Source organism: Myotis nattereri (genome assembly GCF_964212035.1).
Source record: "Myotis nattereri genome assembly, chromosome: X".
NCBI lineage: Eukaryota > Metazoa > Chordata > Mammalia > Chiroptera > Vespertilionidae > Myotis > Myotis nattereri.
In genome coordinates, this window is record NC_138078.1 from 51903176 (window position 1) to 51928207 (window position 25032).

Consider the following 25032-nt stretch of genomic DNA (forward strand, 5'->3'; position numbering starts at 1 on the left):
TTTACAGGGATTCAACAGTAGAGTAGAGGAGTCCAACAATCAAATCAACGATTTGGACTATGAGGAAGCAAAAACAAACAAACAAAAAAAAACCCACAATTAGAATAGCAAAAAGAAAAAAGAATTAAAAAAATCTGAAGACAGTGTAAGGAGCCTCTGACACAACTTCAACAAGTGTACCAACATTTACATTATGGGGGTGCCAGAAGGAGATGAGAGAGAGCAAGAAATTGAAATCCTATTTAAAGAAATAATGACAGAAAACTTCCTCTACCTGGTGAAAGAAATAGATTTAAAGTTCAGGATGCATGGAGAGTCCCAAACAAGAGGAACCCAAAGAGGCCCACACCAAGACATGTCATAATTAGAATGCCAAGGGCGAAGACAAAGAGAGAATCTTAAAAGGAGCAAGAGAAAAGCAGTTAGTTACTTACCTAAAAGGGAGCACCCATATGACTATCAGCTAATTTCTCAAAAGAAACTTTGCAGGCCAGAAGGGAATGGCAAGAAATATTCAAAGTGATGAATAGCAAGGACCTACAACCAAGAATACTCTACCCAGCAAAGCTCTTATTTAGAACTGAAGGTCAGATAAAGAGCTTCACAAACAAGAAAAAGCAAAAGGAATTCATCACCACCAAACCATATTACATGAAATGTTGAAGGCATTCTTTAAGAAGAGATAAAAAATATGAACAATAAAATGGCAACAAATACATATCTGTCAACAATTGAATCTAAAAATCAAAATAAACAAACAAGAAATCTAATGAACAAAATAAACCGGTGAATAAAATAGAATCAGAGGCTTGGAAGCATGGAACAGACTGATGAATCTCACAGGGAAGAGGGGAGGGGGAATGGGGAGAGATTAACCAAAGATCTTATCAATGGACACAAACAGTAGGGCGGTGAAGGCCTGGGGTGGGGTGGGAACTGGGTGGAGGGGGACAATGGGGGTATAAAAGGGGACATCTGTAATACTCTCAACAATAAATATTTTTTAATTTATCAAAATTATTTTTATACCAACCTGAGCATCCTGTATTTCAGCCATAGATTCCCTGTTGATATTTTCTATGTCCATGAACAGTCTATCAATTGCCTCATGTATGACAGGTGAACTATCTTTTACAATCAGGTTTTGAATAATTTCTGAAATAACAATGGATGACAAGAGTGCTGTGAACTATCACCATTGGGTAAAAGTAGTAAATCATTTTGAAATCAGGCCCTAGATAGTTTGTCAAATGAATATAACATGAAAAAATTTTGGATGACCTTTAGAGTAAAACCAAACTAGAGAAAAAGTTCTTTTAAGCTAAAAGGGGAGTACAATTTTCAAATGAAACTTATATTCCCCGGGAATCATTTGTTTATAACAATTATTACTCTCATTCTCAAAAGTAAAATGCTTCACAAATAGTAATGTTATTACAGGTCATCTTAAAACTACAAAATAGAAATTAATAATGTCTTCAAAACTAGAAAATGTAGACATTCTGAAGGAACGCTTAGATATGTGCCCTGCAAAATTAAAATACTTACCTGGTATTAATATTTTCAAGCATTAGACATACATAGCTAACTTACCCTGTCTCTGAAGTCCTGACCTTACTGTGTGAGAAAAAAATGACTTTCTCTGACAAACAAAACAGACCCAGAGGCATGGAAGCATGCAATAATCTGACGATTCTCAGAGGCCAGGGGAGGGATGGAAGATATCAACCAAAAAACTTATTTGCACATATCCATAACCCATGGACACAGACAATAGTGGGGTAAAGACCTAGAGAGGGGACAGAAGTGAGGAGGAGGAGGGGGGTCAATAGGATAAAAGGGGGACATCTGTAACACTTTCAACAATAAAGATAAATAAATAAAAATGACATGTGCAATTAGTGACAACATTAGCCAGTTACTGAATCTGTACAAGTGATGTCATCATTTTTTACACAGTCTGAGCTCCAGACTCCATTGAGCTAAATCTAACTAGGACATGGAATTCCATAAACCCAAGATTGACACAGAATCATAACTGATGCCTTCTATACTATCAAAATTGAGGTTTTTCCAAACTCATGTAACAGAGGTCTTATATCTAGATGTCTGTAATTTTTGAAATATTTCTGAGCATCAACTAGCAAAATGTTAATATTCATAAAAATACTATAAGAGTACCTTCTGAAAAATAATTTAAGCTGCATCCTGCTATTTAACCTACTATAATTAACAATAAACCTGCTAAATGAAAAATTTTCAGTTAAACATCAAAAACTAGACTTCACAAAGCAAATAATGTTCAAATATACTTAAATCTTTTTTTACAGCTCATGGAATCTTTAGTACCCAATGCATGAGCAGTGGTATTAGGAAAAATATAAAAATTATGTTGTACACAAAGGGTGATAAGATATATACTAAAAGAATAATCTCTAGCTTCTTTACTCCTGTAAACCCATGAGACATATTAAGTATATTGATTCTTCTAAGATTAGGTAAATATTAGGCTGAAAGACATATATATTACAGCCCTTGCTTAAACTACAAGTTGGGGCCCAGCTAATGTGGTTCTGTGGATTGTGCATCATCCCATGCACCAACAGGTCGCTGGTACAATTCCCAGTCAGGTCATATGCCTGGATTGTGGGCTAGATCCCCAGTAGGGGGTATGCAAGAGGCAGCCAATTGATGTTTATCATCAATGTTTCTCTCTCCCTCTCCCTTTCTCTCTAAAAAAAAAAATCAATAAAAACATATTTTTTTAAAAAACAAGGTGAGGCAGAAAGTAGTTTTACAGTTGTTCATATAGCAAATAATACAATAATTAATAATAATACAGGAATAAACTGTGTTTCATGTACTCACAGCTGTAAACCTACAATATGCACATGACATATTACAAAATTATATACTTGAAACTTATATAATGTACTAACCAATGTCACCCCAATAAATTTAATTTGGTAATTTAATGCAGACTGAAGAGTCCTGGGTTTGATTCTGCTCAAGGGCATGTACCTCAGTTACAGGGTCCCTGGCCCCCGTTGGGGCCCATGCGGGAGGCAACCAATCGATGTGTCTCTCACATTGATGTTTCTCTCTGTCTCTGTCTCTCCCTTCGACTCTCTCTAAAATCAATGGAAAAATATCGTCGGATGAGGATTAACAAAAAAAAAAAAAAAGAAAGAAAGAAAGAAAGAAAGAAAGAAAGAAAGAAAGAAAGAAAGAAAGAAATGTGGCCTGGCCTTGGTTGAGCATCGAGCCATGTGCCAAGAGGTCCCAGTTTGAATCCCGGTCAGTGCACATCCTGGGATTTCAAAATTGATCTCCAGCAGGGGGTGTGCAGGAGGCAGTCGATCAATGTTGATGTCAATGTTTTTATCTCCCTCTCCTTTTCCCTCTAAAATCAATTTAAAAATATCTTTAAAAAAGAAATGTGCTAAATATTTACAATAGAATATTTTTCAGCCATAAAAAAAGAATGAAATCTTGCCACTTGTGACAACATAATGGACCTTGAGGGCATTATGCTAACTGAAATGACCCAGAAAAAGACAAATACCATATGATATCACTTATATGTGAAATCTTAAAACAAGCAAACAAACAACAAGCTCACAGATACAGAGAACAGACTGATTTTAACCAGGGGTCAGGGTTAGGTGGTAGAGAAAACGGGTGAATGGAGTCAAAGATACAAACTTCCAGGAATAAAATAAGTAACTCATGGGGATGTAATGTACAAAATGGCAACTTTAGTTAATAATACTCTACTGCAGCCCAGCCAGTGTGGCTCAGTGGTTGAGCATCAACCCTTACACAAAGAGGTCACCAATTCAATTCCCAGTCAGGGCACATACCTGGGTTGCAGGCTCAATCTCCAGTGGGGGCATGCAAGAGGCAGCCAATGGATGTTGGTGTTTCTCTCTCATTGATATTTCTATCTCTCTCTCCCTCTCCCTTCTTCTCCCTCTAAAATAAATAAAAACATATTTTTAAAAAATAATACTCTACTACATATGTTAAAGTTGCTAAGAGAGCAAACCTTAAAAGTTCTCATCACAAGAAAACAAACTTTTGTACCTATGTATGGTAATGGGTGTTAACTACTATGGTGATGACTTACTGTGGTGATCATTCACAATCCTATCTAACAAAAGAGAAACAAGGTAATTACCGTACGACCGCTAACCTTCCCATTGGCTAATCAGGGTGATATGCAAATTAACTGCCAGCCAAGATGGTGGCGAGCAGCCAGGCAGCTTAAACTGAACATGAGGCTTGCTTGCTTCAGTGACGGAGGACTCCAATGTTCCCCGCCTGCCTTGCTGGCCTCTGAGCCTGTAGCTTGAACATTGTAACAAATATAGAAGCGAAACAAAACCCCAGAAACCTGCTTTCAGCGAGCCCGGGATCTCAGAGCTGGAGTTGATACAGAGTTTCGATTATAGAACCAAAACAAACCAGATACCTACTTTCAGCAGCTGAGGACTCAGAGCTGGAGCCAAGCCTCAGAGCTAAAGCTGGCCCAGAATAAAAAAAAAAGAAAAAAAGAAAAAAAGGAGCAGTTGGGAGCTTCAGTCCCAGCCTGAAAACAGCCCTCAGCCCCTCACCCAGACTGGCCAGGCACCTCAGTGGGGACCCCCACCCTGAAGGGTGTTTGACCAGCTGCAAACAGCCATCATCCCCTCATCCAGGCTGGCCAGGCACCCCAGTGGGGACCCCCACCCTGATGCAGGACACCCTTCAGGGCAAACCAGCCAGTCCCACCCATGCACCAGGCCTCTATCCTATACAGTAAAAGGGTAATATGCCTCCCGGCACTGGGACCAGCGTGACAGGGGGCAGCGCCCAAACCCCCTGATTGCCCTGTGGCTCTGTGTGGGACAGGGGGCAGGGCCACAACCTCCCTATCGGCCCTGCTCTGTTCCTGACAGGGGAAAGTGCCCCAACCCCCTGATCGGCCCTGCTCTGTGCCTGATAGGGGGGAGTTCCCCAACCGCCTGATCGCCCTGCGGCTCTGTGTGTGACAGGGAGCGGCGCCCCAACCCCCCCACCCCATGGGCCCTGCTCTGTGTGTGACGGGGTAGAGCCATAACCTCCCCATCGGCCCTGCCCTGAGTGTGACAGTGGCGGCGCCCCAACACCCTGATCGGCCCTGCTCTGTGGGTGATAGAGGGTGGCGCCCCAACCCCCTGATCCGCCCTGCTCTGTGCATGACAGGGGGGAGCTCCCCAACCCCCTGATTGGCCCTGCTCTGTGCGTGGCAGGGGGCAGCGCCCCAACCCTCTGATTGGCCCTGCTCTGTGCATGACAAGGGGCAGCGCCCCAACCTCCCCATCGACCCTGCCTTGAGTGTGACAGGGGGTGGTGCCCCAACCCCCAAATCGGCCCTACCCTGAGTGTGACTGGGGGTGGCATCGCAACCTCCCAATCTGCCCTGCTCTGTGCATGACAGGGGAAGGCGCCCCAACTCCCCAACCAGCCCTGCTCTGAGCCCGAGCAGAGGCTGCACCTAGGGATTGGGCCTACCCTCTGCCACCCGGGAGCAGGCCTAAGCCAGCAGGTTGTTATCTCCCGAGGGGTCCCAGACTGCGAGAGGGCACAGGCCAGGCTGAGAGACTAGCCTCCCCCCCAAGTGCACAAATTTTTGTGCACCGGGACTCTAGTATATCTACAATAGTCTATAATAATAAAAGCATAATGTGCTAATTAGACTGGAGGTCCTTCCGGGCAACCTTCCGGATGAAGCTGGGGCTGCAAGGGAAGCCTGGGTCCTGAGTGCCTGCCAGCAGCCAGAGGGAAGCCCAGCCTACTCTTGCAAGAATTTCGTGCATTGGGCCTCTAGTATAAATATAAAATGACTAGACGCTTGGTGCACAAATTCGTACACCAGTGTGGTCCCTTGGCCTGGCCTGCGGGATCAGGCCAAAACCAGCTCTCTGACATCCCCCGAGGGGTCCTGGATTTTGAGAGGGCACAGGGCAAGCCAAGGGACCCCACCGGTGCACAATCAGAGCTGGGGAGGGATACAGGAGGTTGGCCAGCTGGGGAAGGATCACGGGAGGGCTCCAGGGCATGTCTGGCCCAACTCACTCAGTTCCGATTGGCTGGACCCGAGCAGCAAGATAACCTACCAGTTGGAGCGTCTGCCCCCTGGTGGTCAGTGCACATCATAGCAACTGGTCGACCGTCTGCCTCCTGGTGGTCAGTGCACATCATAGCGAGGAGTTGGACAGCCTTAGCATATCATTAGCTTATTACACCTTGATTGGTTGAACGGACAACCAGATAACCGGACACTTAGCATATTAGGCTTTTATTATATAGAACTAGAGGCCCGGTGCACAAAAATTTGTGCACTCGGGGGGGAGGAGGGGGTCCCTCAGCCCGGCCTGTGCCCTCTCGCAGTCTGGGACCCCTCGGGAGATAATGACCTGCTGGCTTAGGCCTGCTCCCGGGTGGCAGAGGGCAGGCCTAATCCCTAGGTGCAGCCTCTGCTCGGGCTCAGAGCAGGGCTGGTTGGGGAATTGGGGCGCCGCCCCGTCATGCACAGAGCAGGGCAGATTGGGAGGTTGCGATGCCACCCCCAGTCACACTCAGGGTAGGGCCGATTTGGGGGTTGGGGCACCGCCCCCTGTCACACTCAAGGCAGGGTCTATGGGGAGGTTGCGGCGCCACCCCGTCACGCACAGAGCAGGGCCAATCAGGGGGTTGGGGCACTGCCCCATGTCACACACAGAGCAGGGCCGATCAGGGGGTTGGGGAGCTCCCCTATGTCACACACAGAGCAGGGTCAATCAGGGGGTTGGGGAACTCCCCCCTGTCATGCACAGAGCCGGGCCCATCAGGGGGTTGGGGCGCTGACCCCTGTCACGCACAGAGCAGGGCGGATCAGGGGATTGGGGCGCCGCCCTCTATAACCCACAGAGCAGGGCCGATCAGGGGGTTGGGGCACCGCCACTGTCACACTCAGGGCAGGGCCGATGGGGAGGTTATGGCTCTACCCCATCACACACAGAGCAGGGCCCATGGGGTGGGGGGGTGGGGGTGCCGCCCTCTATCACCCACAGAGCAGGGCCGATCAGGGGGTTGGGGCACCGCCACTCTCACACTTAGGGCAGGGCCGATGGGGAGGTTATGGCTCTACCCCGTCACATACAGAGCAGGGCCCCTGGGGTGGGGGGGTTGGGGCGCTGCACCCTGTCACACACAGAGCTGCAGGGCAATCAGGAGGTTGGGGAGCTCCCCCCCTATCAGGCACAGAGCAGGGCCGATCAGGGGGTTGGGGCGCCTTCCCCTGTCAGGAACAGAGCAGGGCCGATAGGGAGGTCGTGGCCCCGCCCCCTGTCACACACAGAGCCACAGGGCAATCAGGGGGTTTGGGCGCTGCCCCCTGTCATGCTGATCCCGGTGCCGGGAGACCTCGTGGCTCCGCTGGTCCCGGTGCTGGGAGGCATATTACCCTTTTACTATATAGAATAGAGGCCTGGTGCATGGGTGGGGGCAGGCTGGTTTGCCCTGAAGGGTGTCCCGGATCAGGGTGGGGGTCCTGCTTGGGTGCCTGGCCAGTTTGGATGATGGGATGATGGCTGTTTAGAGCTGGTCACACACCCTTCAGGGTAGGGGTCCCCACTGGGGTGCCTGGCCAGTCTGGGTGAGGGGCTGAGGGCTGTTTTCAGACTGGGACTGAAGCTCCCAACTGCCCCTTTTTTTCTTTTCTTTTTTTTATTCTGAGCCAGCTTTAGCTCTGAGGCTCCAGCTCTTAGGCCTCCGCTCCTGAAAGCAGGTATCTGGTTTGTTTCGGTTCTACAATAGAAACTCTGTATCAACTCCAGGTCTGAGATCCCTGCTAGCTGAAAGCTGGTTTCTGGGGTTTTGTTTAGCTTCTATTTTTTGTAACTATGTTTCAAAATGCCAGCTCAGAGGCCTGCAGTAGCAGGCGGGGAACGTTGGAGTCCTCCGTCACTGAAGCAAGCAAGCCTCATGTTAGTTTCTTTTTTTTTTTAATATATTTTTTATTGATTAAGATATTACATATGTGTCCTTGTCCCCACATTACCCTCTACCCACCCCCCCCACTCATGCCCTCACCCCCCCGTTGTCCGTGTCCATTGGTTAGGCCTATAATCTTGCATATAAGTCCTTTGGTTGATCTTTCCCCCTTACCCCTACCCTCCCCTACCTTCCCTCCAAGGCCCGACAGTCCAATCAATGCCTCTCCGTCTCTGGATCAGTCCGTGTTCATCAGTTTATGTTGTTCATTATATTCCACAAACGAGTGAGATCCTGAGGTATTTATCCGCTCTACAGTTCCATCCATGCTGTGGCAAATGGTAAGAGTTCCTTTTTCTTCTTCCTCTTCTTAAAGAATACCTTTCAGCATTTCATATAATGCTGGTTTGGTGGTGATGAACTCCTTTAGCTTTTTCTTATCCGTGAAGCTCTTTATCTGACCTTCTATTCTGAATGATAGCTTTGCCAGATAAAGTAATCTTGGTTGCAGGTTCTTGCTATTCATCACTTTGAATATTTCTTGCCACTCTCTTCTGGCCTGCATGGTTTCTGTTGAGAAATCAGCTGACAGTCGTATGGGTACTCCCTTGTAGATAACTGACTGTCTTTCTCTTGCTGCTTTTAAGATTCTCTCTTTATCTTTTGCTCTTGGCATTTTAATTATGATGTGTCTTGGTGTGGTCCTCTTTGGATTCCTTTTGTTTGGGGTTCTCTGCACTTCCTGGACTTGTAAGTCCATTTCTTTCACCAGGTAGGGGAAGTTTTCTGTCATTATTTCTTCAAAAAGGTTTTCAATATCTTGCCCTCTCTCTCCTTCTGGTACCCCTATAATTCTGATGTTGGTACGCTTGAAGTTGTCCCAGAGGTTCCTTACACTATCTTCATATTTTTGGAATCTCTTTTCTTTTTTCTTTTTCGGTTGGGTATTTTTTGTTTCTTTGTATTTCAAATCTTTGACTTGATTCTTGGGATCCTCTTGTCTGCTGTTGGATCTCTGTAAATTATTCTTTATTTCAGTCATTGTATGCTTAATTTCTAGTTGGTCCTTTTTCATGTCCTCCATGGTCTCACTATACTTATTGAGGGATTCATTAAATTTATCGGCGGTTTCCATAAAATTCTTGAAAAACCTTATAAACGTGGCCTTGAACTCTATATCCAGTCGTTTTCTTTCCTCCATTTCTGCCATTTGTGACCTGTTTCTTTGTCTCCGCATTTTGGCTGCTTCCCTGTGTTGATAGAGTGGCCCTGCGCTCCAGGTGTCCTGTAGGGCCCAGTGGCTCAGCCTCCCCAGTTACCTGCGGTGGACACTCTTGGTGCACTCTTGGTGCCTTGGTAGTTGTAGGATCACTGGGAGGAATTGACCTCCAGGCCAATTGGCTGTGAGAATCAGCTGTGTCTGAAGTGGGAGAACTTCTGTGCTGAAGACACCCTTCTGGGGCAAGACTTGCTTCAGTGGGGCTTTGGTGCTCACTGAGTCTGCTCCCTGAGTGTTTCCCTTATGGATCTGAGGAGTTGCAATCTGGATGGTCCCCCTCTGACCACTGGGTACAGTGGCTCCTGGATCTAAGGAGGTGCTAATTCAGCCTCTGCCTGAGGCCACACAGCAGGAGCCACGAAGAGGCTCAGCTGTGAAGCAATGCAAGCCGCTGCGGGGCCTTGGGCCTTCTCTTGGAAGTTCGGGGTCTGGCTCGGCTGCAGTTAGGTACATTCACATGCAAAAGCCTCTGCAGCAGCCTGGGTGGGGCGGGGTCTCAGGGAGTCAAAGGGAGGAGAAAGCAGCTATGGCTGATTCTCCTAAGGGGTCGCGCGTCTCAGTGACCCGATAATTGCTGCAAGCACCTCTGAGGGAAAGCCGCACTCAAGTTCGCCCGCTGCCCAACAGTCCAGCTTCTCCCCGTATGAGTCCTGGGTCCCCAGAGACTTTCCGGAACCAGAGTTCAGAGCAGTCGGGAGCTTGTGATTCAAAAAAACAGCCGCGTCCTCAGGTGCCACCCCCTTTCCGCGCACGCGAGCCGCCGTACCTCTGCACTTCACCTTCACAGCTGCTCTGGCTCTCAGTGTGCTTTTCTTTCCTTCTAATTGTAGAATTTACACTCAGCCAGGCTTCCTGTTGTTCTGTATGATGTCTGCTCTGTCCTTTGCGGTATTTTTCAATTGTTGTGGGAGGCGGCAATTTCCCGGTGTTTATCTATGCCGCCATCTTAGTTTCTCCTGCTTTAGTTTTTCCCTCATGTTAGTTTCAAGCTGCCTGGCTGCTGGCCGCCATCTTGGCTGACAGTTAATTTGCATATCACCCTGATTAGCCAATGGGAAGGGTAGCGGTCATACGCCAATTACCATGTTTCTCTTTTATTAGATAGGATTATGATGTACAGCTAAAACTAATTTAATGTTCATGTCAATTATACCTCAATTTTAAAAATTAGGAAAGCTTTAAAAATGATGTTTCTAAAAACCCAATTATTTAAAAACAGATATCTTGAAAAGTTTTTGAAATGAAAAAACTACATAGAAATTTTTTTCACTTGCTTTTAAAAAATTCCAAAAATATTTTAGTAGAATACCAATTATAACTTCTGGTCACATAGTATATGAGACTGTGAAGACATTAATTTTAATTTGTGCATGTTCTCTTAGTGTTTAATATAATTCATTCTTTGTCAAAATAATTCTGGTCCTTTCAAAACATATTTTCAATGTTATTCACTTGAGCAATTTGACTGATACTAGCTGAAACAATGACAGCACTGCAAATATTTAGGGTAAAATGCAGTCAGCAAAGCTCAGTAACTAGTAGAGATCACATAGCTGAATGGTTGAGTTACATTATGGAGACTTCCTTCTACCAGAAGCTCAGTTAGGAGCTCCTATAAATATAGCCTATTCCTGAGATCTGAAAACAACATGCTATATTAAAGTTATATCAAGCAAGACTGTACATTTTGAAAGAAATTATTAACATGTTAAGCACCAAGCCTGTTTTGTCTTCCTTTCCGTTTCAGTCACCGGTGACTGGCATAGTGCTTAACGTGTTAAATTATCTTCCTGGTTACTGAAATAAACTATGAAATAAATAAATATAATTTAAATGAGATTCATCCTAGTTAACACTAGGAATGGGGAGACACACTATTGAGAGAGCTGTGTTAATCAATACCAATTAATTCTGATTAGGTAGACAGCATTGTAGGAACAGTATAATAGAAAATAAACATTTTCCCTGTCCTTGAGGAAGGGAGCTTCTGCTACAACATGGGAAAATATCTATCAATATAGTCCTGCCAAGTCTCTCCCTGTGACCTCCATCAACTCAACCATTCAAAAGCCAAAGCAGTTCAAAAACCTATAAGGGTCTATTCATGAGTTTGCTCCCAGTCACAATGATTATCTGCAACTTCCTCAGTGAGAAAAGAACTAAAAATGACAATAAAATTAACTTTTGCATTGTGCTTTATACTCTCAAAGCTTTTCATATGCATCCTCATTTAATTATCAATCTACTCTGTAAGGGAGATGTTTATATTTTATAAGATGTGGGATCTTAGATTTAACAAAGTACAGTAACTTCTCAAAGGTGACACAAAGAAAGTAGCAACTAGGACTGGAACTCAGGCTTTCTAATTTGAAATCCTATACTATTCCAGGAAGAGCCTGGGATAAGTGACATGCCAGGACTCTGAGACAACTGTAAAACAGCAAGAAGAGAAGAAATGAGCCACCACCATTCAGAGTGCTACACTATAGTTCTAATTGTGAGCTAAGAAAAACTATTCCAGCAGAGGCTGGTTTGAATGAGGACAGCCAAAATATCCAAAAGTTCAAAAGGGCATGGCAAACAGGTTTAGTCACAGACTAAAATCACGTTGTAAATCATACTTTCTATCGATGACCAGAGAAATAATAATTTATCTTTTACAACATTCAGGAGGTTCCAAGTGACGAGCTGGTACGGTATAAGAAAATCTAAGCAGCGAGTGATCATGCAGACGTCAGATGGAACTGCATGCACTATAGTTCCTACAGAACTATTCACAGCAGTATATTGTAGTTCTGAGCAACATCTTGGGCCTGGAGGGCAACTTGGAAATGATGCAGGGCAGTCTAACTCCATGAAAATCATGACAAGCAGAAATGATACAGCTCCAAAGCTCAACAGGTACCTACAGTATGTCCCTAGCATATTAAATCTCAAATCTGATGGCCAGTATAACTTCATTCCAAACCAACCTCGTCCATACTCCACAATACTGTTGTTCTTTCTTGCCCTAGACAGAACTGGCTCAGGCACTGGAGCAAACTTATGCCAGGGCTCATCAGGAGAGAAATCTATGTAGTTTTAGAGGGAAATTTGCAGAGGGAGATGAAAATGGAAGAACTAACAATATCATGCTAACCAAAGAAGTTTCAGCTTGATTCTGGTGAGGAAACACATCCAGTCATGCTCAGGGCACTAAACTTTAGAGACTATCAGAAAGAATTATACTGACACTGAAAAAACTATATTAGTAAAAGGAATGTCTCAAAAGAACGACAATTCAGTCCTCTCAACTAAATGCACTTCGTGTAAAAGTTGCAATGAATCTACATATTCTGTATCTTTCACATTCCTGTAAATGTAAGGCCCATAACCAAACTCAATTTGCCAATTCATCCAATCCTATCCCTAGTTATCTACTTTATAAAGTATCTATACGTACATATTACTCTTTTACTCTCATTACATCCTGTTACCCCTTTGTAGCTGAGTGCTGCTGTTCTTGACTAAGAATCTTCTATTCAGTTAAGATCGAGTTTGTTTTAATTCCGTGGCTGCCAAGGCTATTTCTATCTATATAAACTTTACTTAATTAATTTCTTTTTACTAAGTATTAACAGTGGACTGGGCACTGGAAGACTTATCCAAGACTTTCCTAGTATATTCACATTTAAGTAAGACCAGAATCAATATGTGGAAAGGTTGGGAATGCAGTAGGCAGACTATAACAATACAGTTGAAAGGCTGAAGTGGATTAACTAGTCTGAGTACATTTTAACAAGGAGGTATCTGAAAGAAGAAAGAAATCTAAGTTGATTCAACTGTCTTTGTGGTTTCTTATCTCTATACTAGTGTAAATGATATACAATACATATAAAATAGAACCTGCTTGCAAAAGAGGTCAAAAGTTTAATAAAGTCAAAAGAAAGACAACTGATTTTCCATACAAGCTATCTTTAGCCTCTGCATTCCTAATAGAATGCACTATTTAGACTACTAAGCAAAATGTCATAAACAATTAGACATCCTTTGAATTGCTTTGATGGTGATAGAATAATATAGGAAAACTTTATCTTAGCCTATGTGCATTTCCAAATCATCATCAGAAATATATAGAGTCACCCCTGGTGACAGTGTTGCTATCTATGTGGGCAATATGAATGAAATAGACAAGAATTCTTTTATTCATTCATTCAATAAATACTAATAATAAGGCATTTTCCTAAGCAGCAAGGATATAATATAAACAAGACATAGTTTTCTCCCTATAGGAGCTTATACTCACTTCCACATAAGATATGTTGATATACATGTTATCAATCAGTCAAATTTTTAGAGTATAAGTCACCTTAAAGTTCTAGTAACACTAATTTACAGTTGATTAAAATAAAGCATAGGTAAGTTAACTTGCCCAAGATCAAAACTATTGGTAGCACAGCACCAACAGAATTCAAGACAACTGCACTCTTTCTGCTCTGGCTGGTATTTACATTTTTCCTGTAAAACTTAATTCAGCAAACATTTTTTTTAAATATATTTTATTGATTTTTTTACAGAGAGGAAGGGAGAGGGATAGAGAGTCAGAAAGATCGATGAGAGAGAAACACTGATCAGCACACTCCCTACTGGGGATGTGCCCACAACCAAGGCACATGCCCCTGACCAGAATCGAACCCAGGACCCTTGAGTCCGCAGGTCGACACTCCATCCACTGAGTCAAACCGGTCAGGGCCAGCAAACATTTTTTAATTGCCTGCTATCAGGCAAATACTGGGCATCTTGTTAGGAATGCAAAGATAAATGAAGAGGTAGTCTATGCAATCGAGTAACTTACAATATAATGTAGTAAGTGTTGTGAATACAAGATGCTACAGGAATATAAAAGAAGAATTGAGTAACTGCCCAATTGAGAGTTGGGATATAGGGATGACAGGATAGGCTTCACTAAGGTGCTATTTGAGGTGCATCTTAAAGGGTGAGTTAAGAGATTAGCCAAGCAACACACCAGGGAGAGAAGCATAGAGGCGTGGAAAAACACAGTGGGTTCAAATAATCATAAGTAGTTATGTGTGGGTGGAGAAAAGGGTAACAGAAGGTTACAGGAAACACCATTAGAAAGGTATGTAGAATCCAGAACTTGAAACATATTTTATGACATACTATAAAGGTTAACTTCTGTTAGTTATTCCACCTCTTTATTTCATAAACTATTGTATCTACCTAATACGAGTATACCAGGTGACCCCACCAAGTATCTCAATGAGATTTCTGTACAGGCCACACAGAAATTATGTTCATGATTCTGAACTATGTGGCCCTCTCTTGGGACATTCTCTAATAACTCTACTATTCCTAATCTGAGGATCCCATTGTGGCATTTTAAGGCATGGGAAAAATAGTTCAGAGAGGCTTCCAAATAAGTACAGTCCTTTGAGATTCAATGAAAGCCTATTATCTTGAGTGAGTTTTCCTACTAAAGTTTTTAGTCTAGATTTGCAGTTTAACATGGCAGCCACATGGGGCTATTGAGCACCTGAAATATGGTTAGTCCAAATTGAGATATGCTATAAATGTAAAATACACACCAGACTTCGAAGATTTAATATGAAGAATATAAAATATCTCATTAATTTTAAAAACCAAAATAGTTCGTAACTTATTCTGTATACTGATTACATGTTGAAATAGTATTTTTGATATGTGGGGCTAAAATATAGTATTAAAATTTTCATTATTGCTTTTATAAAAAATAATTGTACCTGTTTCTCTTTACTTTTTAAATGTGGCTACTAGAAATTATTTTTAAATTACATTTGCAGCTCACATTATATTTGTACTGGACAGAGCTGGTCTATAGTATATATTGTGACTGGATTCTGAAAATTTGCTGAAACCAATTAGCTAATATCTACCTCCCCAACAGTTGTCATAGATTTAACAAAAAGAGAAAATGTAAACTTGGATATTTTAATAGACGATAAGGGCATTTATATAACAACAAAGATTTAGAAATCTAGAAAAAGGAGAACTATCTCCAGATTAACCATAGGAAAAGGAGTTCTAGATCTTGATAAACGGTTGCCATTCTTTAAGAAGAAATAACCCTCTCAACTGTTTGTTATTCCTATATTAAGTCACCTTCTATGATGTATGGTTCCTGGTGCTTGCCAAGATGAGAAACTTTTTTTCTGTTTATTTTTGTTGTTTTTGTCGTTTATTGATTTTAGAGAGAGAGGGGGAAAGAGAGAAGGAAACATCAATTTGTTTCACTTATTTATGCATTCATTGGTTGCTTCTTGTATGTGCCCTGATCGGGGATCAAACCCACAATGTTGGAGTATAGGGATGATGCTCTAACCAACTGAGCTATCCAGCCAGGTTTTGTTGTTGCTGTTTATTTTCATTTTTTTATTGATTTGAGAGGGAGAGGGAGAGGGAGGTGGAGGGGGACAGGGAAATTGATTCGTTGTCCCATTTATTTATGCATTCATTGGTTGCTTCCTGTATGTGCCCTGACTGAGGATCGAACCCACAATGTTGGCCTATCAGGATGATGTTCTAACAAACTGAGCTATCCGGCCAGGGTTTTTTGTTGTTTGTTTTTTTGGGGGTTTGGTTTTTTTTGTATTGATTTAAGAAAGAAAGGAAAGGGGGGAAGAGGGCGAGGGAGAGGGAAAGAAACATTGATTTGTTGTACCACTCATTTATGCATTCATTGGTTGCTTCTTATATGTGCCCTGACTGGGGATCAAACCCACAACCTTAGTGCATTGGCACAATGCTCTAACCAACTGACCTACCTGGCTAGGGCCAGAAATTTTTTTCTGAATTAAGAGGGATAGCTCTAGGAAACTCCCAAGCCCAATTGCTATTGTTTCTTAAATTAAGAATTTGGGCCTTTCAAAACCTGTCCTCCTAGGAAATACTCTAGACAATCTGTTGAAACCAGGCTACAAAGGCACTTTACATCTCAGCAAGTCCACTCCTAGATATTTCCCCCAAGAGGAATGAAAAACTAAGTCATTTCAAAATATATACATGAATATTCATAGCAACTTTATTCATGATAGCCAAAAATGTCTATCAACTGATAAATTGTGACATATTCCTTCAGTGGAATGCTACTAAGCAATAAAAAGGAATTAACTACTCTTATGCAGTCATATGGATGAATCTCAAAATAATTATTCTTAGTGAAAGACACTACAGCCCAGTCAGAATAGCTCAGTTGGTTGAGCATCATCCCGTGCACCAAAGGGTTGCCAGTTCGAGTCCTAGTCAGGCACATGCCAGGTTGCAGGCTTAATCCCTGGTAAGAGGCATGCAGGATGCAACCAATGGATGCTTCACTCTAAGATCAATATTTCTCTCTCTCCATCTCCCTTCCACTCTCTCTAAAAAAAATGATTAAACTATTCTTTAGAAAAGAGGAAAAAAAAGACACCACAGAAAAAAAGAGTACATAGGGTATTGTTTCATTTATAAACTCATTTGCAGTGATAGAAACCAGAACAGTGAATGGTTGGGGTAGAATGTGAAGGGTAGATTGACCACAAAGGGGCATGTTCTATTTTTTTTTAATCAGATTCATGGTTATATAGGTAACATTTTCCCTCCCCCTCCCCCCAAAAAAAGGTATCAACCTGTACATATAATAAAACTAGAGGTTTGGTGCACGAAATTCATGCACCAGGGTAGGGTAGGGTAGGGTCCTTAGGACTGGCCAGCGATCAGGACCAATCTATGGGGCAACCAGCAGGGCAATTGGGGCCCCTTGCTCACACCCGCCTTGGCTGGCCTGGGGCCTGCGGGCAGGGGGCAGTTCCTGCATTGAGCGTATAACCCCTAGTGGTCAGTGCGTGTCATAGCGACTGGTTGTTCCACTGTTCAGTCTATTTGCATATTAGGCTTTTATTATATAGGATGTATGTGTTTTATTATACCTATTAATTATACCTAAAAAGTTGATTTCTAAGAAAGAAAAAGAAAGGAGGGATAGAAGGGGAAAGAGTACTACAGGGGTGAAACCCTTGAGGCTGTAGGTCAGGAGAATAGCACAGTGTGGTGTCAAACTGTGTTCAACATCAAGAAGGCAGTCTCAAAGGTGAACAGATTTGTCCCTTTTGCCCAGCTTCACCCATTTTCCTCACCTCCCCCCCCAAAAAAAAATCCTGTAACTATGTGAGTAATGAATGTGTTAATTAACCTTTTTGTGGTAACCATTTTACAACATATGACATATATAAAATCACAATACTGTATACCTTAAACGTACACAGTTATATCTCAATTATCTCTCCATAAAACTGGGGGGGGGGGGGAGTGAACAGGAAATGTGGTAACAGAAGTGAATATACAGACAGCCCTAAGAGCCTTTCAAAGAGATGAAGCAGAAATTCTAAATCTAGGGATAAAGCCAAGTATAGAACAAGACAGGTGTTAGACTTTGGAGACAAGAGCAAATCAGGCAGGTTGAGCAAGCATACCCAAACATGTTGCTTAATGGATTGATGCCAATCTGAAGTGAGGTTTTTAATGACATAACATTCTGTCCTTGGCCTGTCCTATTTAACAATCTTATCAATGATTTAGATGAAGAAGCTGAGAGAGAGAGATAACAAATAAGAGAGATGATATAACCAGGAACAAAAATTAAATCTCTAGTTCAGCAATGGGATTAATATAAGAAAAAATTATAGTCCTGCATTTAAGTATTCAAAACTAACAGCACCAATATCTGACAGGCAAGATGTAGCTTAATAGCAGCCTGTAGTATAAAAAAAAAAAAAAGAGGGTCTTTTACAAGCAAAATGGTCAAAATTAGTCACTAGTGTGGCGTGACTTCCTTAAACTCCCCCCATAAAACCTCAATCTTAGCTACATCATTATCAAAAGAGAATGATTATCACTCCTAGACCTAAAAAGAAAGATAACTTTATGCCTAGAGAATTGTGCTCTGTTCTGGGTACCACACTGTAAGGAATAACAGGAAAAGAATACAGCATGTTCAGAGAACAGCACACAAAATGATAGAAACCATGTAATATGAGGAATGAGTAAGCAAACTGAGAATGCTTAATCTGAAGAAGAGATTTCCCAGGGAACATAAATATCCTATCCTATATAATAAAAGTCTAATATGCTAAGTGTCCTGTCATCCAGTCATCCATTGAACCAATCAAAGGGTAATATGCTAATGATATACCAAGGCCGCTCCACCGCTTGCTATGACATGCACTGACCACCAGGGGGCAGACTCTCTGACCAGGTTAACTTGCTGCTGGGGTCTGGCTGATCAGGACTGAGCAAGACGGGCCGGACATGCCCTGGAGCCCTCCCTTGGTCCCTCCTCAGCCCTGATGGTGCAATGGTGGGGTCCCTCAGCCTAGCCTGCGCCCTCTAGCAATCCAGGACCCCTTGTGGGATGTCAGAGAGCCAGTTTCAGCCCGATCCCGCAGGCCAGGCCAAGGGACCCCACTGGTACATGAATTCCTGCACTGGGCCTAGGCTTTAAATAGTTGAAGTTCTGACATACAGGAAAGGAACTACACTTAACCCCAATGGGTATAACTTAGACAAATTTCTACTCCTTCTTGGCCATAAAATTGAATAGAATTGGTACAAAAAAAGATGGATGTTATGTCAATTTTCACGATGAAGAAAAAAGGCTAGGGCCATCGCCTGGGCCTTTTGTGGTCCATTTTTACAAAACTTGACTAAAAGATTACATATACAAAAAAAGAAAACTCAAAAGGCCAATCAACATAAAAATACACCAACTTCAATAGTTACCAGGGAAATGCAAATTAAAACAACACCCATGGCCCTGGCTAGTGTGGCTCAGTTGGTTGGGCATCATCCCTTCACCAAAAGGTCAATGGTTCAATTCCTGGTCAGGGCACATGCCTGGGTTTCAGGCTCAATCCCCAGTAGGGGGCGTACAGGAGGCAGCCAATCAATGTTTCTCTCACTCTCTAAAATAAATTTAAAAAACATTTTAAAAATAAAACCGCCGAAACCAGTTTGGCTCAGTGGATAGAGGGTCGGCCTGCGGACTGAAAGGTCCCAGGTTCAATTCCGGTCAAGGGCATGTACCTGGGTTGCGGGCACATCCCCAGTGGGAGATGTGCAGGAGGCGGCTGATTGATGTTTCTCTCTCATCGATGTTTCTGACTCTCTATCTCTCTCCCTTCCTCTCTGTGAAAAATCAATAAAATATATTTTTTAAAAAAAATAAAACCACCCATGTAAGATTATAACATTAAGGAAAATTAAACGGGCTGAGGAGTATATGTGAACTCTGCACTACCTTTGAAACTTCTCTATGAATCTAAAATTATTCCAAAATAAAATGTTAATTAAAAACAACACCCTTCATATCTGCAAATTTTTTGTAAGTATGACAATATCAAATATTAGCAAGTGTACAGGGAAAAGAGAGAGTATAAATTGTTAAAACTATTTGGGGCAATATTCATAAAGATGCTGATAGCTTTTCACCTGGCAGTTTCACATTCATCAGTTCCATCTGTACTAGTATAACCTACAACAGCACTGCCACTATAGGAAAGGCACTAGCCACATACATGTTACTACTGAGCGCCTAAAATGTGGCAAGTCCAAAATGAGATATCCTTTAAGTATAAAATACATACAGAACTTCAAGTATAAACTATCCCATTAATAACTTTTATACTGATTACATGTTGAAAGAATATTTTGGCTATACTGAGCTAAATAATTTATATTGCTAAAATTTATTTCATCTGATTAACCTTTTTTAATGTGGCCACTAGAAAATATAAACTTGGTCCGTCAGGTGTGGCTCAGTGGTTGAGCGTTGACCTATGAACCAAGATGTCAAAGTTCAATTCCTGGTCAGGGCACATGCCCAGGTTGCTGGGTTGCAGGCTTGAGCCCCAGTGGGGGGGTGGGGGGGAGGGCATGCAGAAGGCAGCCAGTCAATGATTCTCTCTCATTATTAATGTTTCCATCTCACTCTCTCTCTCTCTCCCTTCCTCTCTGAAATCAATAATATATATACAGTAGGTCCTCAGGTTATGTCGGAAATCTGTTCCTACGATTTTTACCATAAGTCGGAACCCACCTACATAAGCACCTATGTCACTCACATGGAACACATACACAGCAGTAATGAAGTGAAACAGTAAAAAAAAAAAAATTAAAAGATAACAATTCCTAACCTTTACTTGTGGTAATAAAAAACATAAAGCACATATGTACATACGTTAAAATGACGGAACTTTTTTTTAAATAAATACTGTAAATGGGAGATGGCGATGTAACCCCGAAACAACATACATCGAATCTGACGTAACCCGAGGACTGCCTGTATATATGAATATGTAAAATTGTTTCCACTATGTTTCAATTGGACAGCACTGCACTAGAGCCTCACCCATAAATACTAAATAAATATAATCAATTTAGTGAGTTATAACTAGCATATTTTTCTTTTTGTTTTTTTGTTGTTGTTTATTTTGTTTCTTTGTTTTTATAACCAGCATTTTTTAATAAAAAAACATAGAACAGAAAATATTATACTGCACTGCTATGTGTAAGAAGGGTGAAACTGTTTCATTAAATTTTTGATACAGTGCATTTCCTTGCCATGGGTGGTGGTCAAAAATTTCTGAAACCTCCCACTAAACTCTCTGAAGCACAATATTCACTGCTGTGTTTTTATTTGTAATAGCAACTATTTGAAACACTCATATATCCAATAAGAGAGACTGAATAAAGGAATTGTAGTATACTTATATTCAATGTAATGTTACTAATCAGCAGTGGAAATAAATGAACTAGAGCTAAAATATTTATATGGGTAAATATCCAAAACATAATGCTGAGCAAAAAAAACAAGTTGCGGGGGGGGGGGGGATCACATAAAATGATACAAGGTATGTAAAATTTTAAAAGATGAAAAACTAGTGTATGTAATCTTTTAGGTCTTTGAAACATGAAATATCTGAAACATATGGCAAACTGTTAGATTCAATAAAACTTACACTTGTATTCATTATATTATTCTCTATACTGGTCTGTGTGCTTCAAATATTTATGTAAATAGAAAGTCTCAAATACCATACACTTAAAACTCATACTCCCTATTCCATATTTATATCTTTAAGATACTATATCCTAAATTAAATTTTAAGGCAGGTGGTAGTGGGCTTTGTTGTTGTTGTTTTAAAATGACAAGTATTGTCATGGCCAGGTAGCTCAGTTGGTCAGAGCATCATCCAGGTATGCCACGGTTGTGGGTTCAATCCCCAGTCAGGGTACATACAAGAAACAACCAATGAATGCATGAATGGTGGAACAGCAAATCGATGTTTCTTTCTCGCACTCCCTCTCCCTTCCTCTCTCTCTCTAAAATCAATCAATCAAAATAATGATAATAAATAATAATAATAAATAAAATGATAAGCACTAACAAAACACTGACTTAAACTTTTTAAGTCATAGATTTGTAGCCATGCTGGGTACAACGTATTTCCTTTTTATATGAATGTGAATGTGAATGTATCACAAGTCTAATCATGTCCCCAGAAAAAAATAAAAGGTAATATCATAAGTTCTCCCATATCTGCCCAGCTGGTGTGGCTCAGTGGTTGAGCATTAACCTATGAACCAGGAGGTCACAGTTTGAGTTCGATTCCCGGTCAATGCACATGCCCAGGTTGTGGGCTCTGTCCCCAGTGGGGAGCATGCAGGAGGCAGCCGATCAATGACTCTCATCATTACTATTTCTATCTCTCTCCCTCTCCCTTCCTCTCTGAAATCAATAAAAAATATTTTTAATTAAAATAAATAAATAAATTATTCCATATCTGGCATAGCTGAGGAATCTGGTATCCTGGTCAATCAAATTGCTTTTGTTTATTAAGAATTCCCATAAATACCCTACATGGATTACCAATTTTCAAAAGAATAAAGATACAATAAAATGTACTTAAACCTACAACTACACAGGATATAATTTATTTGTCACTGATTATGAAACGGCACTTCAGGATCTTGCAATAATATTTTAATGTACTTTTAACGCAGTAGATTTCCATTTCAGATTAAACCAATTTATTTAGCATGCCATAAAAACCCTGAGAAAATAAACTATGAATTTTGAATTATGTTTCCTTCCACTAGCTTATAAAAGGGTTCCAGTGTCTTAAACATCTACATTGTTTTCCCGGTACATTAATGAGAAAACATGATACTCCAAAGAGATAAAATTTGAAAACAAAATACATTCAGAAGATCTTAGCCAAGGAAGTAAACAGTTTGACATTTCTTTACTACCATGTAAAGCTATATACCTTTAAAGTCCATGTAACGAAAATCAACATCGTCCATTTTTAATTCTCTGGCTCAGGTCTATGAAACAAGAAAATATTTTAATATTCTGTCCTTTATACTCCTGTTTCTCAATAAATTTATTTTCAAATATTTCCAGTTACTTGTTATTCAATGGGGAAAATGCTGAGGAAATTTTAAAACTCAGAAAAAGTAGTTAATGAGGGGCAGGGCCAGTGACCTGAGCGTGGCCTGGAGGAAATTTTCCTCATTTCTTTTCTTACTGTAATCTGCCTGGCAAAGCGGGGAAACCAGTGCTGGAGTACACTGTGATTGGTCTGACTCATGCTCGTTGTCTACTTCTAATTGGTTCAAAATTCCCCCACATATGGCCCAAAGTTGAAAGCATCCAATCACACACTGTCCTCTTTCCTTCCCGCTCCTCGCAGACCCAGCTAGCGCCTCCAGCTCCCCGCCCCTCCCCCAAAGGTCACCAACCGCCCTCCAAAGGTCACTAACCTTAGGGTTCCAACGGAATGTAGGTCCTTCCCACCCAAACTCCACAACTACCATCTCCCGCCTTCAGTAGTCCTCAAACCACTTCCCATATTTTACCCAAGTCAAAAAACCCTGCCTCTGCCGATCTTCCTTCACATCAGAGTCAATTACACATCCTTAGTTTAAAAGCATTGCCTTAGGAGACTCTAAAAAGTATTGACCTCAAAAAAAAATGTGTTGACCTCATGACCACATCATCTTGCTAGTTACAGTCTACCCAACTAACCTGTACATAACCCTCCTCTACCCTTCCTACCTAATAAATCACTCACCACAGCCCGAAATGCAAACGTCCTCTCCAGGACGCCCATCAGCATGCGGTATCCACAAAATGCCAAAATGCCGCCGCTACAGCTACAGCCCATGCGCATAGAAGCTTGGGAAGCTCCGCCCCATACAGTGATGTCAATCAAAGGCCACTCCCATTTGGCCTTTACCCTGTACCGCAAAGCCTATACCTTGAGGCTCACAGTCTAGTTAGGTCCTGGAGATGCGGTGCAGAGGGCCCGGGTGAGAATCATTGAGAGTAAGGAATTATAGTGTTTATTACAATTATTGAGGGAAGATTGCAGATGGCCAGAGTAATAGGAAAAGGGAGAACAGGCCTTCAAAGGAAAGAAAATGGAAGGAGGAATGGAGGGAGGTGGAAAAGAGAGGAAGAAGAAGTAAATAATGTTGCTCACTAGTTATTCAAGAGTGGCAACGTTCAGAAACATCAGAAGTTGAGGAGACAGGAAAAAAAAACCCCTGCAGTTCAAGACCGTTTCTGCTGCTCTGCTCTTGCCAATACTAAAGGAAACTAATGATTCTCCAACAGGCTCACAATAAGGGCAGGATTCTCACCCTTCTCAAAACAAATGGTTTTAGGGATGGGAGTAGAATATATAAATAAACCTGCTTGCAGCTAAATTTGTGGGTAATGCTTGCAACCAAGGAATTGGCCTGTACTAAAATCTCCATCCAGAAACAATAGTGTTAAGGCATGATGCCTCCAAATTTGGACAACAACCCAAAATCAAAACATTAACAGGCCTCCCACATCTTCCCTCACATACCACTCTATTAAGCCTTGTGCACCTCAGTCAAGCCATGTGTGAAGCTGGTTAATAGCATAAAGAAGAGAGATTGTAACTTCAATTCTGGAAACTAACAGAGTTACCTCCTGACCCTGAGAGTCTCAGAGTCAGTCACTATTTATCATGCAAAAGATGGGATTTCTAAACACAATTTCTTTCCCCTGTTCAAAATTTTCTACACCTATATCACATAGTAGAATGAAGAAAAAAAGGAAAACAGAGAAAGTACAGCTATTAACCCCTTTTCTTCTGCATCCTGCAATTTGGTATTCATTTCACAATCTTCAAAAGGGGCAATAGAGCATCCCATAGTTGACTTTCTCCTCATGCACCACATACTGTGTGATATGGTGCTAGCTACTTAGAGTCTCAGCACCTCAATTTCCTCATCTGTAAAATGGGAATAAAAGTAGTTCTAGGCTTCTGGTTCAATGGAATAGTGCACATAAAGCATCTAGAAAGTGGCTGACATACAGTAGATACTTAACAAATGTTAGTTCCCATTATTATTTCCTGGTTGGCAAACTCAGAAATCCCAACTTCTATCATCCCACCCAGGCACCTGGTTCTCCCATAACTTCTTTGTTCATGGATGAACAGATGAATGAACCGGGCAATAATTAGACCTCCGTTCCCAAGCCTGGAGTGGTCCTTACACATTTGAGCTCTTAGTGATTAACAATGTCTATAGGAGAATGGATATTATAGTCTCCAAGATTATATAAGACAGACAGGAATCAAATTACTCTATTGATTGTAAATATAACTCCAAAGTCAGAGTTACTGAGCTGACACCACTACATT

The 25032-nt window shown here is 41.7% G+C and overlaps 1 protein-coding gene across 1 annotated transcript in view; it reads right to left on the bottom strand.

Annotated features, from left to right (window-relative positions):
• TEX11 (testis expressed 11) overlaps positions 1 to 22654 on the bottom strand; it is a gene marked incomplete at both ends in the record, with an annotated part of 435711 nt that extends 413057 nt beyond the window's left edge. The window contains 2 exons of the mRNA XM_081081640.1: positions 1034 to 1155; positions 22618 to 22654. Coding sequence (XP_080937766.1) covers positions 1034 to 1155; positions 22618 to 22654 — 159 coding nt within the window. The remainder of the gene's footprint in view (positions 1 to 1033; positions 1156 to 22617) is intronic.
• Positions 22655 to 25032: the final 2378 nt, after the last annotated feature.